Source organism: Dipodomys spectabilis, unplaced genomic scaffold (genome assembly GCF_019054845.1).
Source record: "Dipodomys spectabilis isolate Male_0828 unplaced genomic scaffold, ASM1905484v1 ptg000042l, whole genome shotgun sequence".
NCBI lineage: Eukaryota > Metazoa > Chordata > Mammalia > Rodentia > Heteromyidae > Dipodomys > Dipodomys spectabilis.
The window spans coordinates 2,700,020-2,717,447 of record NW_024870719.1 but is presented as its reverse complement, the minus strand read 5'-3'; the positions used below and the strand labels follow the sequence as shown (position 1 = coordinate 2,717,447).

At 40.1% G+C, this 17,428-nt stretch overlaps 2 protein-coding genes across 6 annotated transcripts in view; one reads left to right on the top strand and one right to left on the bottom strand.

Moving 5' to 3' along the window:
- Nucleotides 1–13,212, top strand: part of Ralgapa1 (Ral GTPase activating protein catalytic subunit alpha 1) — a 222,137-nt gene extending 208,925 nt beyond the window's left edge. For 2 of the 5 annotated variants that reach the window (XM_042677922.1, XM_042677926.1), the window contains exons 39-41: nt 393–517; nt 1,077–1,107; nt 11,821–11,908. In XM_042677922.1, the coding sequence (XP_042533856.1) occupies nt 393–517; nt 1,077–1,084 (133 nt within the window). In that variant the 3' untranslated portion in view covers nt 1,085–1,107; nt 11,821–11,908. Of the gene's footprint in view, nt 1–392; nt 518–1,076; nt 1,108–3,141; nt 3,177–11,820 lie in introns of those variants that run through there. The other 3 variants (XM_042677921.1, XM_042677925.1, XM_042677923.1) reach the window with 2 other exon arrangements.
- A 1,916-nt stretch (nt 13,213–15,128) lies between these two features.
- Insm2 (INSM transcriptional repressor 2) lies at nt 15,129–16,802 on the bottom strand. Its single transcript, XM_042677776.1, has one exon. The coding sequence runs from the start codon at nt 16,800–16,802 to the stop codon at nt 15,129–15,131; it is 1,674 nt and encodes a 557-aa protein (XP_042533710.1).
- Nucleotides 16,803–17,428: the final 626 nt, after the last annotated feature.

The following is a 17,428-nucleotide window of genomic DNA, read 5'->3' as shown; positions in this document are numbered from 1 at the left end:
GAATTCTTTACAATAAGTGTTTTCAAAGGAAAAATATAGACTTTTTGACAGTATTTTAAGCAGTGTTATAGCATTTGTTGCATGGCTTTTGAGAGTAAATCTGTAGGCAGAAGCTGATTAACAATGTTAGAGGAGCCCAGGCTGACCTTAAGAAATCTAGCAGCAGTTTAGAATTATAATATTTTTCTAATAAATGTGTCTCATATAGCAATATCATGAGGCGTAAACTTACGTTAACAGGTGTATTTTACACTTTAAGAAGGCATACTTTTAATTATAGATAAGATTAGTAATTTATTAGTAAGGAGAAACAGTCAAAAAGTCCTTTTGTATGAACTGTTCATTTCCAATGTAAGCTGTATTTAAGTTCATCCTTAACAGAGGGTAATCAGCTATGAGGAGAGAGCACGATACTTACAAACAATTGTCCAGCACCATTTAGAACCAACAACATTTGAAGATTTTGCAGCACAGGTTTTTTCTCCAGCTCCCTACCATCATTTACCTTGTGATGCAGGTAAGATTAAAAGCAAGTATTTGTTGTCACTGGAACTTCAAATGCAATACCCTTTTCTTCTAAAAGAAAAAAACAAAAGTTTTGCTTGAGTGAAATTCTAATCATTGAAATATATTTTTCACCACTATTTGAATCTGACCTGTACATTTGATTTATGTTTTCTTTTACCTAAATGTGGTTCGACAATCTTCATAAAAGTACAGGTACCACATTTTATCCGAGCTAAAAGTTAATGACTGAATCTCATGGGATCATGACTGAAGTATCTGCAAAGGGACACAAGTTGAGTATGTGCTCTCAACTTTACGAGATCAAATTTTATGGCCAAGAATATTGCCTCATCATTTCTACTTTTATAAATAAAGCTAAAGTGGTCTAGATTTAGAAGTACTTGCTATAGCAAATTATGTTATATTTAAGGATTATTAAGAGGGTACTGCATTAATACAATTAACTAATTGTAAGAAATCAGTAAGAATAAAATGACTCGTGGCCTTCCTATTCTGTAATATCTTGCACTCCTTATGATTGTTTCATTTATTTTATTTTCCCTCTTTAGATCATTAAATATCAGTTCTGTTTATCTGAAGGTAAGACAAAGTGTCAATCAAAACATCCTCTGTTCTTCTCCCATTTCCTTTTTTCAAAAGTAGCAAGCTCTAAGCTTGTAATTCAGACAGTAAGCAAACTTAACACTGCCCTTGTTTATACTAAACATTTCAGAAATTTTCACTAAATTTTTTACAGAAGTACTAACCCAGGTCTGCATGAAACACTAACATGGTTTGGGGATTTAAATAACTAATAATAGGACTCCTTTGCTGAAATTAGTTATATTGACCCTTTTTGTTTGTTTCTCAGCATGAAAAAATAGTACTATTTAACTGAAGTGGTGTGTTTTTGTATCTTGTAATGTGTTGGATTGTTACTAGATAACTCCATCAAATGGCTTTCCTCTGTGTGCCTTGCTCTGCACTAGGCACCCAATGTGCAAAGATGAGTGTTGTAATGGTGTTCAAGGGAAGTAGTAAAAGAGCATAATAGGAAGTTAATGGTAAGAAACCTTTTACTTTTGTTTATGGTGAATAAATAAGTTTAAAGACATGGCATTCCTATTTTAACCTAACGTATCTACATCTACATTAAGAAGAAGAAAGAATTATACTTCTCTTTTTTTTAGAATTATACTTCTCAATAAAAGTATAGTTAATAAAACCAAAGCTTCCCTTCCTATCAGTGATTTGCCATTAAAAAGATAACTTTGCCAAAAAGTTAAAGCCCTTTTAATTAATATAAAAGATCTAGCAAAGAAAAAATTACCTTAGACTAGGTTGAATTTTTTTAATAAAACAAAAATTGTAAAATTAGCTTTAATGGATTGACACTATCTAAAATTAGTATTGGGGGAAAAATAAAAGACATTAGTAAACAGCAACATTAAAACTACTTAAGAATACCTGGCAATGTCATTATTAATAATAGAGAATATCAGACTCCATTGAAATAGGTATGAATAACAGTCCTGAGTATCATAAAGTCAAGCCATAAACTATAGATAATTGGACCACATTTGGACTAACTTTTCCCTTTATATGTACATAAAGGCTCATCAGTTTTCAATTGCAATTATTTACCAGCTGGAGTTTTTCTTTTAGTACAAATGTTAATGTTCTTTACATATTTTGCATATTGTCCTGCATGTTCAGTCAGGTGTAAGATATGTTAGTATTCTCACCTTCCAAGACATTAAGTATGACAGCCAAGTCAAAGCTCAGTTGCCCTCATTTTTCAGTACGTTAATGTTTCATTTATTTATCCTACAAGTTATTTAAAGTATAATTACCTAAATAGTAATAAAATGTTAATTTGAATATAAACTTACTGCTGTGCTGTAAATTTCTTTGAGTTTTTTTAAGAATGTTTTTGCCTGTAAATGCTTGTGACTATATTACTAAACTCATTCTCTGTGTAAGCTTTTGGAGGTTTTAATCATTAGGAAATAAATTTTCTATCAGAGCAGTTCTGAGTTCAACACAGTGAGATAAATACTGGCAGAACACTGGTGGCTCAGGACACTGAGATCTAAGGATCAAAGTTCAAAATCAGTCTGGGCATACATAAACTTATAAACTTATGAGATGATCATCTTCTGTTAACCAGTTTAAAAAAAAAAACAAGTGGAAGTGTGGCTCAAGTGGTAGAGAGTCAGCTGTGAGCAAAAAGTAGTGACAGTGCTAGGCTCCAAGTTCAAACTCCAGTACCTGAAAACACACACATACACAAAGTTAAAGACTACATGTGTACTACAGTGTCAACAAAAATGTCTTAAAGTATCTAACAAATAATTTTTGTCTTCATTTATTTCAAATCTTGATTTTTCTGTCATGACACATACATAGAGAACTATCTTTATTTTGTGTTGCTTAATATATTTCTTTACATTATTATAGAGTTGTCTTTAAAGTTTTAATTCAGAGTGGGAAAGAGTAGACATGAAGTTAAGCCATTGGAGAAATTTGGGCTTGACATCAGCTTTTCAAACATAATACAGCTAAGTTTTTTAGGTGTTTTGTTTCTGTGGTTGTTCATTGCTTTTTCTTTTTTCTTTTGTTTCTTGACCCTAGACTGGTCTCAAACAATCCTCCTGCCTCAGTCTCCTGAGTGCCTAGCATGGGTAGATTTGTTATTTTTAACATAATGATAAAAATTTATTTACCCTATTGAGGAAATGGATTCATAATTGCAATTGAAAATCAATTTTAGGTTCTTATATATAAAATAATCACTATTAATGCACTAATTTGAAATTGAGTATAAAGAAATAGCAAATGTGATAATTATATACTTTCAAGCCATCCTTACTTCGTGAATAATATAGAAACATACTTTGTAGCGGTACAGAATACACAGCCCAATGATAAGACTGCATGTTTAACATGCTCAAAGGTCTGGGTTCAATCTCCAGTAGAAAATAAAAATTGAGGATACGTATAGATAGAGGGAGAAAGAGAAATGTTTTTTAAGTTTATATAATTTGGTACAAGATGATCTAAAATTTACTTTTTGGTTAACAAGGTATCAAGTGTTGATATTTAAATTCAGTGACTTTGTTGTTTTTAGTAGTGCTAGGATTTGAACCTGGAACTTTGTGCTTGCTAAGCTCTAATACATAGGCCCTTTTCCCACTATTTTTTAAATGAGTTCTCCCTTTTTGCCTGTCCAGCCTAGATCGCATTGCTCATATTTATGCTTTCCAACTACCTGACAGGCACATGCCATTATACCCAGCTTTTTGTTTTGTTTTGTTAATATTGAGATGGGGGTCTTGGGAACTTTTGAACCCAGCTGACCTGAAAATGATGCCCCAGATCTCAGCCTCATAAGTTGCTAGGGTTATAGGCATAAGCCACTGTACATGGCCCCAAAAGGATTTTAATATAACCTTCAGTGTTTTTTTTAAATGAAAGATTTTGATGTTTTGTGATTGATAAAATTTATAACTATATTTTCTCAAAGTGCACTGTCTGTGGCACTACACGGATACTTAAGGGAAATTATTTTTATCCCTAAGGTCATTGAGGGAAATACTGTGATGTCACATTTTGTTCATCTTCTGTAACTACATTAAAACATTATTAGATTTTTCTTGTCTTTTATTTTAAAAAATACAGGAAAAACCTTTTATCATTATCAGACATGTATTAGAAAGTATCAGAAGTTTGATAATGACTTTTTTTATAACCTTTTTTTTAACATTTATAACACCTCTCCCCTCCTGCCCCTCCCTGTGGTAGTTCAGAAATTGTTAAATTTTTCCCTACTGTTTTCAAGAAAAAGGAGTCTGTTTTGTTGAAAATATACATTCCTCTTTCTCAATTTCAACATTAAAAATACAACCATAAGCTGGGCACTGGTGGGTCATGCTTGTAATCCTTGCTACTGAAGAGGCTGAGGTCTGAGGATCGTGGTTTGTGGTTCATAGCCAGTCCTGGCAAGAAAATCTGCAATTCTTATCTTCATAAAAGCCAAAAGTGGAGCTGTAGCTCAAGTAGTAGAGTCCCAAGCCTTGAGCAAGAAAGCTCATGGACAGTGCCCAGGCCCCGAGTTCAAGCCCTAATACTAGCACAAAAAAAAATTAATACTAAAATATATACTACATATTTATGCCATCAAAATCAAATAAGTTGGGCTAGGAAGGTGGCTTAGTGGTAGAGCACTTGCCTTGCATGCCTGAGGCCCTGGGTTCAATTCCTCAGCACCACATAAGCAAAAAAAGAAAAAAGCCGGAAGTGGTGCTGTGGCCCAAGGGGTAGAGCGCTAGCCTTGAGCTGAAGAGCTGAAGGACAGCACACAGGCCCAAAGTTCAGGCCCCATGACCGGACCCAAAAACAAAAAACAAAACAAAACAAAATCAAATAAGTTAATAATTATGAAGACTTAAATAGCGTCAAATTCACCTTCATTCTAAGCTCATTTTTGTTACAAATACTATTTTACCATCTACAAATAGCGTAGGATTTATGATTGTCAGATCTGTTTAAATCTCTGAGATCCAAATTATCAAAATTTAGCCTTTGTAGGCTGGGCATGGTGGTACACAACTGTAATTCAGCTATTCATGGGGAAGACTTTGGAAGATTACAGTTTGAGATCAGCCCCATAAAAAAAATCTGAAAAAAAAAAACTAAAGCCCAAGGTTCAGAGGCATTACTCAAACAGTATAATGCCTGCTAGGCAAGCAGGGGCCTTTGAGTTGAATTTCCAGTACCATTAAAAAGGAAAAAAAGGAAAAAGCCTAAGGTCAATGTTCTACTTTAAAAGTTATTTTAAAATTTCCTCACCTTTCCAAGTATTGAAGTGATCTGAAAGAAACTACTTTAGCCTGGTGCCAGTAGCTCATATCTATAATCCCCACTACTTGGGAAGCTGAGATTATTGGGATCTTGGTTCAAGGCTAGCCAATTCTTGTGGCCTCTTCTCAATGAAGAGCTGGATGGATTGAAATCCACTCCCAGGCATGCTCAGGCAAGAAGCAAGCTCCTATGAAAAGTAACAAAAACCAGGGTAGATTCATGGCTCAATATTAAGAACATTCAGGAAGCATAACACCCTGAGTTCAAACCCCAGTACTGTGAAAGAAAAGGAAAAAAGAAAGAAAGATTCCTGCTTGTACATAATTATCACTAGATTAATTTGAAATTATGGGCAACCAAACACATTCTGTTTGGTACTTTGAACTTGGAAATTTGGCTTATATATTGTTGGCCCAAAGGCAAATAATGCTGAACTTAAATAGCATTTATTGACCTTTTGGAGTAGAATATTATTAGATTGTTTCATTTGGATGTGTTTTTGTATTTTCAGGGGGAGGGAGGTTTCTTGGTAGTTGTCTCAGAGTTGGAACTTAAACCTGGTAGGCAGGTGCTCTGCCACTTGAGCCTTGCTTCTAGTCCTGTTTTGCTTTAGTTGTTTTTTATAGTCTTACATTTTTTGCCCAAGATGGCCTCAAACTGCAATCCTTCTGATCTCTACCTTCCCAGTATAGTACCACTATACCCAACCCAATGTAAATTTTTTTGAAATGCAAATAATAAAATAAAAGTGATAGTTGAGCAGTTACTAAATACCAGACTTTGCTAACTACTGTGCATGCATTCTCTCATTCAGTCCTCATGGTACTTTTACAAAATTAAAAATAATAAAAACAAAGTGTTATTTACCTTTAGAAATAATCACCTCATTCTTGTTGAACCTAGCTTGCCAGTGTACACCTGCCTGACTTCAGAGTGCACGGTCTTAACTATTACAATTATCCATTTAGTCTCCCCCCCCCCCCCGACCCCCACCCCAGTTTTCGGATTGAATGTGGGGCCTTGTGCTTGCTAGGTAGGTGCTGTGCTGCTGAACCACACCTCTGGTCCTTTTCGCAATGGTAATGTGGAGAGAGGATCTTTTTTTTTTTTCACAACGAAAGTATCTGGACTTTGAACCTTCTATTTTATGCCTATTTTAGCCAAAATGACAGGCATATGCCACTGCAACTAGTTATTGTCTAACAAATTTGTTTATAGGCTAGACTCACACCATGATCCTTGCAGTATCTGCCTCTCAAATAGCTAATATTACAGAGATGAGCCACCACATTGGCTTAATTGTCATCCTTTCTTGTTTTTGATAGAATAATTGTCCAGTTATCTTATTTACAAATTAAGTAATTTTTATTTTGAGGGTTTTACTTTTCCTACTCCTTGGGGGAAAAATTTTTTTGTAGTACTGGTGTCTGACCTTGGCATCTCACATTTATTAAGCAGGTAGTCTACCACTTGAGCCATTCTAACAGCTGCTTTGGGGTTTGGTTACTTTTTAGGTAGGTTTTCACATTATGCCAGGCCAGTCTGGACTGTGTTCCTCCTATTTGTGATTTCCCATGTGACTGGCATGACAGACACATGCTACCAAATCCAGCCATGCTACCACATCCAGCCATTGTGCTTCCCTTGTAGCTTAAGATAACTGGAGGCACCACCACACCCAGCCATTGATCAAGATGGAGTCTCATGAGCATTTTTATGCAGGCTATCCTCAAACTTAAGGCTGCACCTCGTAAGTAGCTAGGATTATAGATTCAAGCCACAGATAGATAGATAGATAGATAGATAGATAGATAGATAGATAGATAGATAGATAGATAGATAGATAGATAGATAGATAGATAGATAGATAGATAGATAGGTAGATAGAGTCTTTAAGGTTGACAAGGGTTTGAAATCAGGCTGATCTGGATTTGAATTTTAATCATAATCTTGCTATTTATTATCTATATAAACTGAAATTAATCTATACCATTTTCTCATTCATAAGGAGGTAAAATTTATTAAGCTTATCTGAATTGTTCTATGTTTGCAGTTAGTAGTTTTAAGATACATTTTTTGTGCCAATCCTAGGGCTTGAACTCAGGGCTTGGATGCTATCCCTGAGTTTCTTTTACTCAAGACTCGCACAGCTCTACTTCTGGCTTTTTTTGGTGGTTTATTGGAGATAAGAGTCTCACGGACTTCCTTGCCCAGACTAGCTTCAAACCACAATCTTCATATCTCAGCCTCCTGAAGAGCTAGGATTTTAGGACATAAGCTACCAGCACCCAGCCATTTTTAAAGTATTTTTAGGTGAAACTGCTTCTTTGTATTTCTGTACTGCTTTATTTTAAATTATGTAGCGATGTTTTCTTTATGACACTAAGTGCAGTATCCATGCTAATCTTAATCACTCAACAACCTCTTTTTTTTGGGGGGGGGGTCAGTTGTGGGGCCTGAACTCTGGGCCTGGGCACTGTCGCTCAGCTCCTCAGCTCAAGGCTAACGGTCTACCACTTGAGCCACAGCACCACTTCTGGCTTTTTGTGCTTATGTGGTGCTGAGGAATCGAACCCAGGACCTCATGCATACAAGGCCAGCACTCTATCACTGAGCCAACATCCCAGCCCTCACCAACCTCTTTAACATATTACAGTTACTTGGATAATCTAAGATTATATTTTATAGGGCTATCAAATAGGAGAGGATAAATTCTTTGATTCCCCCAGAACTAAACCTGAAGATATATTGTATTCATCATATTTGAGGTTATCATCACCTATTTTATTTTAAAAAATAATTCTGTTCAACCCCTTCTTTTTAATATTTTTCTGACTCAAAGCCTACTAAATGTTGCTCTATTTTTTGTTTTATTGTATAGCTACTACATTCTATGATCTTTGCATGTGATCCACTAATCTCCACTACAACTTGGCAAAATAACATATTGTCTCTTATTTACAAATAAAAGTTTTCAAGGTCAGATAGCTAATTAGGTGTCAGACTTGGCATTTAATCTACAACTGTCTGTCTGGTCCATGTCCTTTCTAGTATATTCTCAGTGTGTCTTAGTTCAGTATTCAAATTGTTTTCAAAAGGCTGTATTTACCCAGTAACTCAGTAGTTTTAAACTGTTATGCTTGTCACCTAACAGTACAAACAAAATGACAATAAACTAAAATCCATTGTGTTCCTTTTTTAAATGTGTGTAGAACCCTGAAGTCAAAGTCATCATGTTATTTTAATAGTTTGCTGTAACCAGTGTGCAATATATAATCAGTTTATTATATTATCAAGATAGTGATACAATCTGTGTGAGCACTGGAAGTGTGTAACCGATGCCTTATGTATAAATATAACACCCCATAGAAATGTTTCAAATTCATTCTTGAAGATATAATAATAAAAGTAATTAAGAACATTCTTAATGACTTGGGTAGCATAGATCACTAGTTAGGCAGAATAGAGCATGACCTAAAATGTGTCACTATATTCTTTATATCTAAAATTGAGGTCTCCCTACTATAAATTGTTTATGGAGTTTTGGTATACTGAGTATATACCACGTATATCATTGGCTAAAACTATATACCACACACTAAAAAGCCTGATTTGAGTGTGAGTTGGCTGAAGGCAATAAGGAAGACATGGAGGAAATGCTGTTTCTTGTTTCTACACTTATAGCCAGTGCTGGGACTTGAACTCATGGCCTGGATGCTTTCCCTGAGCTAATTTTTATTTAGGGCTAATACTTTACCTCTTGAGCCACAGCTCCACTTTTAGCTCTTGGTGGTTAATTGGAGATGAGTCTCATAGACATTCCCACTCAGACAGCTTCAAACCACAATCCTTAGATCTATGCCTCCTGAGTAACTAGGATTACAGGCAGGAGCCACCAGCATCTGGCAAAAAAATATATTTAAGTGAGGAAGCTGAGATTACTTACCTAGGCATCTATTCAATTTATTTGCTGTTATTTTTTGAAGTAGTGAAAGAAAAGGATTATGTAAGACAATGTTCTTTGAATTAGGCATACTTTAATAAAAACTGTGTTGGTCACTTGCCTGTTGGACAGTTGAAAGGCTAATGTACCAAGGATCTGATTTAATTTTATGTAATTAAAATCTAATGTGGAGCCGTGCGCCAGTGGCTCACGCCTGTAATCCTAGCTACTCAGGATGCTGAGATCTGAGGATCGTGGTTCAAAGCTAGCCCAGACAGGAAAGTCCGAGAAACTCTTATCTCCAATAAACCACCAGAAAACTGGAAGTGGTGCTGTAGCTCAAGTAGTAGAGTGTTTGCCTTGAGCTGAAGAGCTGAGGGACAGCACTCAGGCCCAGAGTTCAAGCCCCATGACCGACCAAATAATAATCTATATAGCTTTCTAATATATCAGAGTATGTCTAGAGATGTCAAGACCAAGTGATAGGATAACATACCACCAGTACAGTGACTTTAAAAGAAAGATATTTATGGAACCTCTCATAGACTTCTTTCTTCTTTTCTTTTTTCCTGTTTGAACTTGTTTTATTAGTTGGTAAGTATAATGTTTGAATTTAAAAAGCATTGACCATTGTGAAACATCATCACCCTAACTCATTGCATGCCCAATTATATTTCCTAATAAAAACTTGATTATTCTTTACTCTGCTCCTCAGTTAACACCTGTAAATTCTGCACTGTGTCTCTCATTATCTGTTATCTATCTTCTCTTTTGTTTTCTCACTTCTGCTCGCTACTCCATTTCTTCATTCACAACAAAGAAAGAAATGCAGTGATAGTTCTCTTCCTCCCAAAACCTCCGCTAGAAAACATTGGCCACCTCAAGGTAAACAGCCATGGGAAGGCCTCTCGTGTTGGCTGGGAATAGTATGCATTAGCAGAAAACCATCAGCTATTGCTTTCCCCTCCTCCTGCCTTCCATTTATAGGACTTCCCACAGTGCACCATGGATTCATGTTCTTCTCAGGATTAGCCATTACAGTCTACCATAAGTGGATTCAGATCTTTGGGAAAAGTTGAACAAAGTATTTCCTCGTTTATTTTGAAGGCCAACCTCAGTTCAATTAGGAAAATGTTGGAAATTACTTTAAGAAGGATATTGACTTGGATTATGAGTGACAGGATATTTTTCAAAAATAAAGCGTAATTATAACATTTGGCCTTAAAAAATACTTTGAAGTGTTCTACACATACACATTTTTGATGAAGATAATAAGATCTGAACTCCTTATTGAACATTTTTTTGTTTTTCTTATAAATATTTATAACTTCATTTTAAGCACAAATGTGTAAGTACTAGCTAGCATAATAGTCTCCAAGTTGGATGTGTCAATGAAGTATTGCATTGGCTAACAAATATGCCAAAAGGAGGAATGTAAGTTCAAGCATACAGCCTGTATGCCTGTATGGTGTTTTGCTTGTGACACAAAGAATTTTTTCATATTTAAGACCCACAAAATGTCTACTGAAGTACCTTACTCATTTTTTAATTTGGCTATTTTATTTGTACTTTTTCTTTTTTTCTAAAGTATTTTTCTTTCTAATATCTTACTCAGTTATTTAGTAAATACTTAAGATGGTATATTTTTCAAGTTTGGGCAGTATTGTTATTCATTGGAGAATCATAGGAGTAAAGAACTGTTTTGTAAATGACACAAAAAATACATTTAAATTTGTTTTGCTTGTTTTCAATTTCTATATTGACCAGTTCCGCTGGTCACCTACTTGTTATTATTGAAAAGTATAAGTATAGAAGTTTACATTAGCCCTTGAGCAAAAAAGCCCTAGGACAGTACATAGCCCCAGTTCTGGCTAAAAAAAAAAAAAAAAGAAAAGAAAAAAGGTTTAGTGAAATTATATTAGCATGTCTACATTTCTAAGGTCAGTTGGTCTTTTTGTTTACTGATTTTAGATGAGAATTCTTATCTTTCCTCTCCCCAAGCTTTATCTTGCTCTTTTTAAAACCCTACTTAAATACCTAGCATCTAGATGTTCTCATAAATGCCTAGTTCCTCTTTGGGATATAACTATTTAGAACTGTGGGGCACTCTTTTCCTCTAGTCTGGACAGTAAAAGCCCTATTCTGGTTGTGCCCTAGAGATAAGATTGGTCTTTTCTCACCGGCTTCGTGTGTCTTCCTCTGCATGCCAGTGTTGCTTTGGATATCTGTTCTTTCTGCCCAAAGCTTCCCATTGCTTTTCCAACGGTTCTAGCTCTGGAGATGATGATTGGTGCTTTTCTTGCTGATATGATGGCATGAGCTACCAGATCACTTTGTTTTAAATACATTCATAAGCTGTTGTAACAAGCAAGTTTGGGGCTTGTTTTTCCCCTCAAAAGACCTCATTAAGAGTTAGTATACTTGGTCCAGATAGTAACAGAAAGGTTTTTTTCTGATGGGATGACAGGCCTAGATAACTACACTAATGGCCGTGCTATTTCTTACAGGCTCCTACCCAGAGGTTCTACCCAGTGAAGCTCCCACAGCAACGCAGGTAGATGGGGCTGACCTGGCCTCTCCAATGTCTCCTCGAACTAGCAAAAGCCGCATGTCCATGAAGCTGCGTCGTTCTTCTGGTTCAGCCAATAAATCCTAAGGACACAAGCAGCCTAGCAGTCATCAGCAGCTAGCCACTTTAGTCCAAACATAGCATTAACTCTTTCAGGCCTTCATGTCTGCCAAATATGCATGTTCTTTCCTGTACATTTGAGAAAACACTGGACTTAAAATAATTTGTAACTTAATATTTTAGGTTTGGGCTATTTAATCAGTTCTCCCCCCACCCATGCTGCAAGCTGTCATATCCTGAGGGGGTAGAGTTTTAATCTATACTCACTACCTGCCCAGAGAATTATGTCTAAGTAGTTTTACCTTTAATTTCATGATTAATGTTGAGCCAAAGCATAATTGGACAGATAGTTTCATTTTATTTATTGTGCCCCATTGCAGCTTCATTGCTCAATAAATACAAATCTTTTGCAAATGCAAACTTTTTTTGTGGTGCTGGGGATCAAACTTGGGTCTCAAGCATGCTAGGCAATCACTCTACTATTGAGCTATATCCCATCCTTACAAATGTAAAATTAAGTTTAAACATTTATACAGTTAGAACAACATTAGCCTGTTACAAACCTGTTAATACACAGGGTGTGTATAGATTATTTATGTTATAAAATATTCAGTATATGGTCATGTATCTCAAATTCGAACCTAAATGATTTTAGCATTAACTACTTTCTAAGGCAGTGTTTCATTTTTTGGCTGTGTAACACCATGACATAGCCAATAATGAGAAAAATCACTACTGAAATTTGATTTCTGTTTAGCTTCCAAACACTTTTCCAATGTTCTGCTTTTTAAGTGGTATCACCAGTATATGCTATTTGTTTTGAGGTTTTGGCCCTTTGTTATTGTAGATCTTGGTATATCTATGTTCTTTCTTCAGTACCAAAAAATAAGTGGTGTGCAGGAGGAAAATACTTTTCTGATATAAATATTATCTCAAATTATGTGTATTATTAAAAAGAAAAGAGAATGTGACCTAGAAATCTTAAGTTAAATCTAATACTGTTAATAATAAAGTCACAGGTGCAAGTTGGTGTACACTCCACCCTCCAAAAGTGTTTTCCTATAGCAGATCAGCTGCTTACATTCTGTTTTGGATGGCCATCTTGTAAGGAAATGTAGCATGACATTGGTACCAACTGCATGTGTAAATACATCATACTGGCACCCGTAGCATATAAATTATGTATTCATGTAGTGTCTACAAATTTGTAATGGGGGAGATTTAAAAAGATGACATGGTGTTTAACAACACAATAAAAATATTCTTATCACTTGCTCTCCATAATTTGTCTTGTTTCATATGTTTTCAGATTTAATAGCAGGACTAGCTGATTGGACTTTAAAGCCTAAAGCTAATCATGAAAAGTGAAGGTAAATCCCATTTTCAGGGCACACTCCAACTTATTTTCAGATCCTACCACAGTCATCAGAAACACAAAATCTTACACTTCAAAAAGTCTGGCTAGAAACTTTGACCAACATACCAGTGTTGAAGCATCCAATTTATCTCACCTTGTTCCTTAAATTTCTCATAGTTTTATAAATAATACACCTTCAGGAATAAAACTTTACAGTTTTTTTCTAAAATAACAGGAATTCCTTTGCACTTTTTTTTTCTTGTGATGACAAATTCCTGTGCAAGCTTATTAAATAAATAGATAACTGGAGTCCCTTCGAAAAAACAGTATAGACCGTTTTCCACAGCCAAGATTAACTATTTAAAGAGAAACTCAAACTTAACTATTTACATGTTTCTAAGATGCTTTCTCTTTTTAAAATGAATATCTGAAGTATTGATGTATGCAATAAAATGGCATGTAAATGCCAGCTTCTAATAGTGAAATTAGCACTATTGTTATTCATTTTTGTCATATTCAAATAACTAAGATGCACTTTGTTGCCATTTCTTGAGAAGAGTGTCTTTTGAAAGTACATGTGCTTTCTTTTGTAGCTTCAATCTGTGTAGCTAAATTTCAAAGGAAAATTTCTCATTGCATTCCTGTACCATTATATTCATTTGCAAAATATAATATCCCTTGTCTTTGTATTTTGTCTAAATTGGTTACTATGATTCTAAAATAAAATACTGGCATAGTGGAGAGAAGAAATGTGGCTTTGAAAATATGCTGTATTCAATCAATTCTTAAGACACAGGACAAAAAGCACAGTCTATGTACATTTATTTGGTGGTAAGCATTTTACAGATCTGAACTATTTGTCAAGCACTGCTCAGCCAGTGTGTAACACTGGCTATTAGGAGATGGGTACAGAATGTATTCAAAATTTGCTGCTGAAAAGAAAATATAGAATATTGAGGACGTTGTCATTTAGATCCATAAAGTACTATAGATATTAACACAAGTTGAACCATTTAGTATATAATATACAGTATGAGATTTACAACATAACACTCATTTGGGTGAAACTTTATTACTAAAACAGTCAAACTTCAGGGGAAAAAAGTTCCGTATTTCCCAAAAGCTACATAGCTTTTTTAAAAGTTTGAAGTAGCTTTCTGAATACTGCACACAAAACAGCTCTGAAGAATTTAGCGGGTGTCTCAACTCCTTCCAGAAAAGTGGCCCCTCCTCACTTCCAAACACAGAATAGACAAATATGTGTAATTACGAAAAGACGGGAGATTCTCAATCCCCAAGAGCAGCAACCGTTCTCTTAAATTCCTTGCCATGAATCTAGGTCTTGAATATTTCCTCCTGTGTTTGGCACCAGTCACAACTTTTAATTCACAGAATATACAATTCAAGATGTCTGACCCTATTGAGACAGAGACTACATAGGCGCCTGTGATGACAAGAGAGAAAAAAAAATACCGATGGCCTCTCACTTTGGTTAGCCACTGAGACATGCACACATTCACTGCGACTTTCCATAGGAATTACAAATCATAGGATTCGTTGGGGTCTCCAGAGTTTTGCGGGGGAAACAATCCTATTTTACTGGGAAACGTGAGGCGGATTTAAAGCTGACTTTGACCGTGAATGTTTGTTTTATACAATATACATACCTGCTCTAGAGAGGGGTTTTACTTCTCTGTCCGCTCCCCTGGCGGAAGAACGACTAGGAGAGTTTTAGGAGAAAAACCATGGGAAGGGGACTTGCGGAAAGACCCCACAAAGTCTCCCAGGAACTGCTTTCTCCGAGGCCAGTTCGGAAATTGCCCTGGTCCTCAGCAGCCCGGCCGCAGTGGCATCTGCAGCAGCAGCACTTGCCGGCTTTCCGAGGGGTGGCATTTATTGATGTGCCGGGTCAAGCCCGGAGAGCTGAAGAACGTGGACGTGCAGTGCTTGCAGGAGAAAATCTGCTGAGCACTCCCTTCCGACGCCCCTCCAGGCCCGGGCGCCTCCGGGGGAGCCCCCGACAGAGCGGGCAGGAGCAGCTCCTCGCGGACCGCGTGCCACAGCCGGTGCTTCTCCCTGATGTCTGCCGATGGGAAGTGTGCCCCGCACAGCGGGCAAGCGAAGGCGAGGGGGGCCGGGCCCCGTTCCGATCCGAAGCTGGGGAGCAGCGCGCGCGCCGAGCCCGCCTCGTGAGTGCCCAGGTGCTTGCGCAGATAAGCCTGGCGACGAAACTTTTTGTGGCAGTACGGGCACACGAAGATCTCAGAGCCCCCCGAACCACTGCTCGGCCCGGGCACTCGATGCCCCAACACCCCCTCCGTGTACGGGGCCGGTAGTACTTGTGGCTCGGGGTGTGCCAGCACTTGGAGGCCTTGGCGCGGAGCGCTGTCCTGGTGCTGACTATCCCCGGAGCTGTCCTCAGCCTCCGGGTGCTGATCCGTAGTCCGCTCGGCCCGGCTGTTCTCCTTCCCCTCGGCCAGGAACGATGCCAGGTGCCCTGAATCGGCGCAGGATGCAGACGATGAGGGCGGTGGCTTCCCATCGGCGGAGGAGCCGGTGGTGGTAGCGGCGGGACGAGGCTTGTGCCAGCGGCGATGGGAGGCGAGGTTGGCGGGACAGCTGAAGACCTTGTCGCACTCGGGGCAGCGGTACTCGACGCGCACGATGCGGGAGCAGCGGTGCTGGGCCAGCGCGAAGGGATCCGCATACTGCTCCTTGCACAGCTGGCAGATGAACTCCCCCAGCGGCGTGCGGCTGCCCCCCGGGACCCGGGACGGCGCCCCTGGCTCCTCCTCCTTGATCTTCAGGCCCAGGACCGGGGATGTGGTCACCTCGTCCGCGAAGCTCAACTTCCTCATGGCCTTTGGCTTCTTGATCCCCGCCGCGATGGGAGCGGCGGGCCCGGGCGAGCAGCCTGCAGGTCCCTTGGCGCGGCGCTCGCTGCCCGCCGCCCGCTTCAGGCCGTGCAGGGTGGCCGAGAGCGGAGCGGGGTCCAGCTGGAGCGCGGGCTCGGGGAACGGCGCCCGCAGCGGCAGCAGGAACTGTTCCCCCGAGGTCGGGGCGGCGGCGGGCGCCACCGAGCAGGAAAAAGTGGCCAGGGAGGCGGCGCCCCCGGGAAAGGACTCGGCGGAGACCGGCGAGCGGAGGCAGCGCTCCAGGAAGGCGCGGCGCAGCTCCGCGCCCGCCGGCTTGGCGGGGCTGGGCCCGGGGCCCTCCCTCCCATTGGCCCTCCACTGGGCACCTTCCTGCCCGCCCTCCCCCAGGCTCACCCCGGCCGCCCGACAGGGTGGCCCCGACAGCTCCTGGGCCGCCTCCATCGTCAGCTCTTCTCTAGGTTCCTCCTGGGTGGGGGGCGCTGCCTTCTCGACACGGGGCAGGTTGGCGTCGGGGCCGGGCGGCGCCACCACCAGGGGACCCGACAGAGGGAAACCCCGCTCGGCTAGGCGAACTCTGTAAGACCCGCCCGTCCGCTTAGTCCGCTTCACCAAGAAGCCCCTCGGCATGGTGGAGTCCGGAGTTCTGAGCCACCAGGAGAAACGGGAGGGTCGGCAGGGAGTCGTGGGAGCCGGCGAGAGCGGCAGCCACCAAAGCTTCGCCAGGCGATCATGCCCGGGCTGCCTTTATAGCTGAGACGCGGGCCGAGTGGCCCTCTGAGCCACCTCCACGCTGAGCCGGCCAATCAGGAGTGAGCGCGGGCCCGGGGGCGTGGCCTCTGCGGGGGCCCCCCGTGGGTGGTGTAGGCAGGGTGGGCCCCAGGTCAGGAGGTGCGCGGACCCCTGGCCGGCCTCGTGGCCTCGCAAGGGCGCCCGCACCCCGACCCTGCCCCGGACGGCCCCCTATCCTATCCCGGGCAAAGACGACAAAAGCCACGGCCTGGACAGTAAGGAAGCCCTGTAGCGCTCTTGGCCTCCGCCGCCTGCAGGGACGAACAGCTGCGGAGTACCCAGGGCACCCTCAAAACGGAACTCCCACTTCCACCCCCACGCATGGACGGACCCGTGGCAGCGACCAGGTGGGAGTCCGCCGGGAAGGGGTTAACATCCTCGGCCGTATTGAGCTGAGGAGAAGCTGCCGAGCGGCACCCGAAGGCTCGGGACGGAGCGGGCACGGCCGCCCTCCGGTATCGATC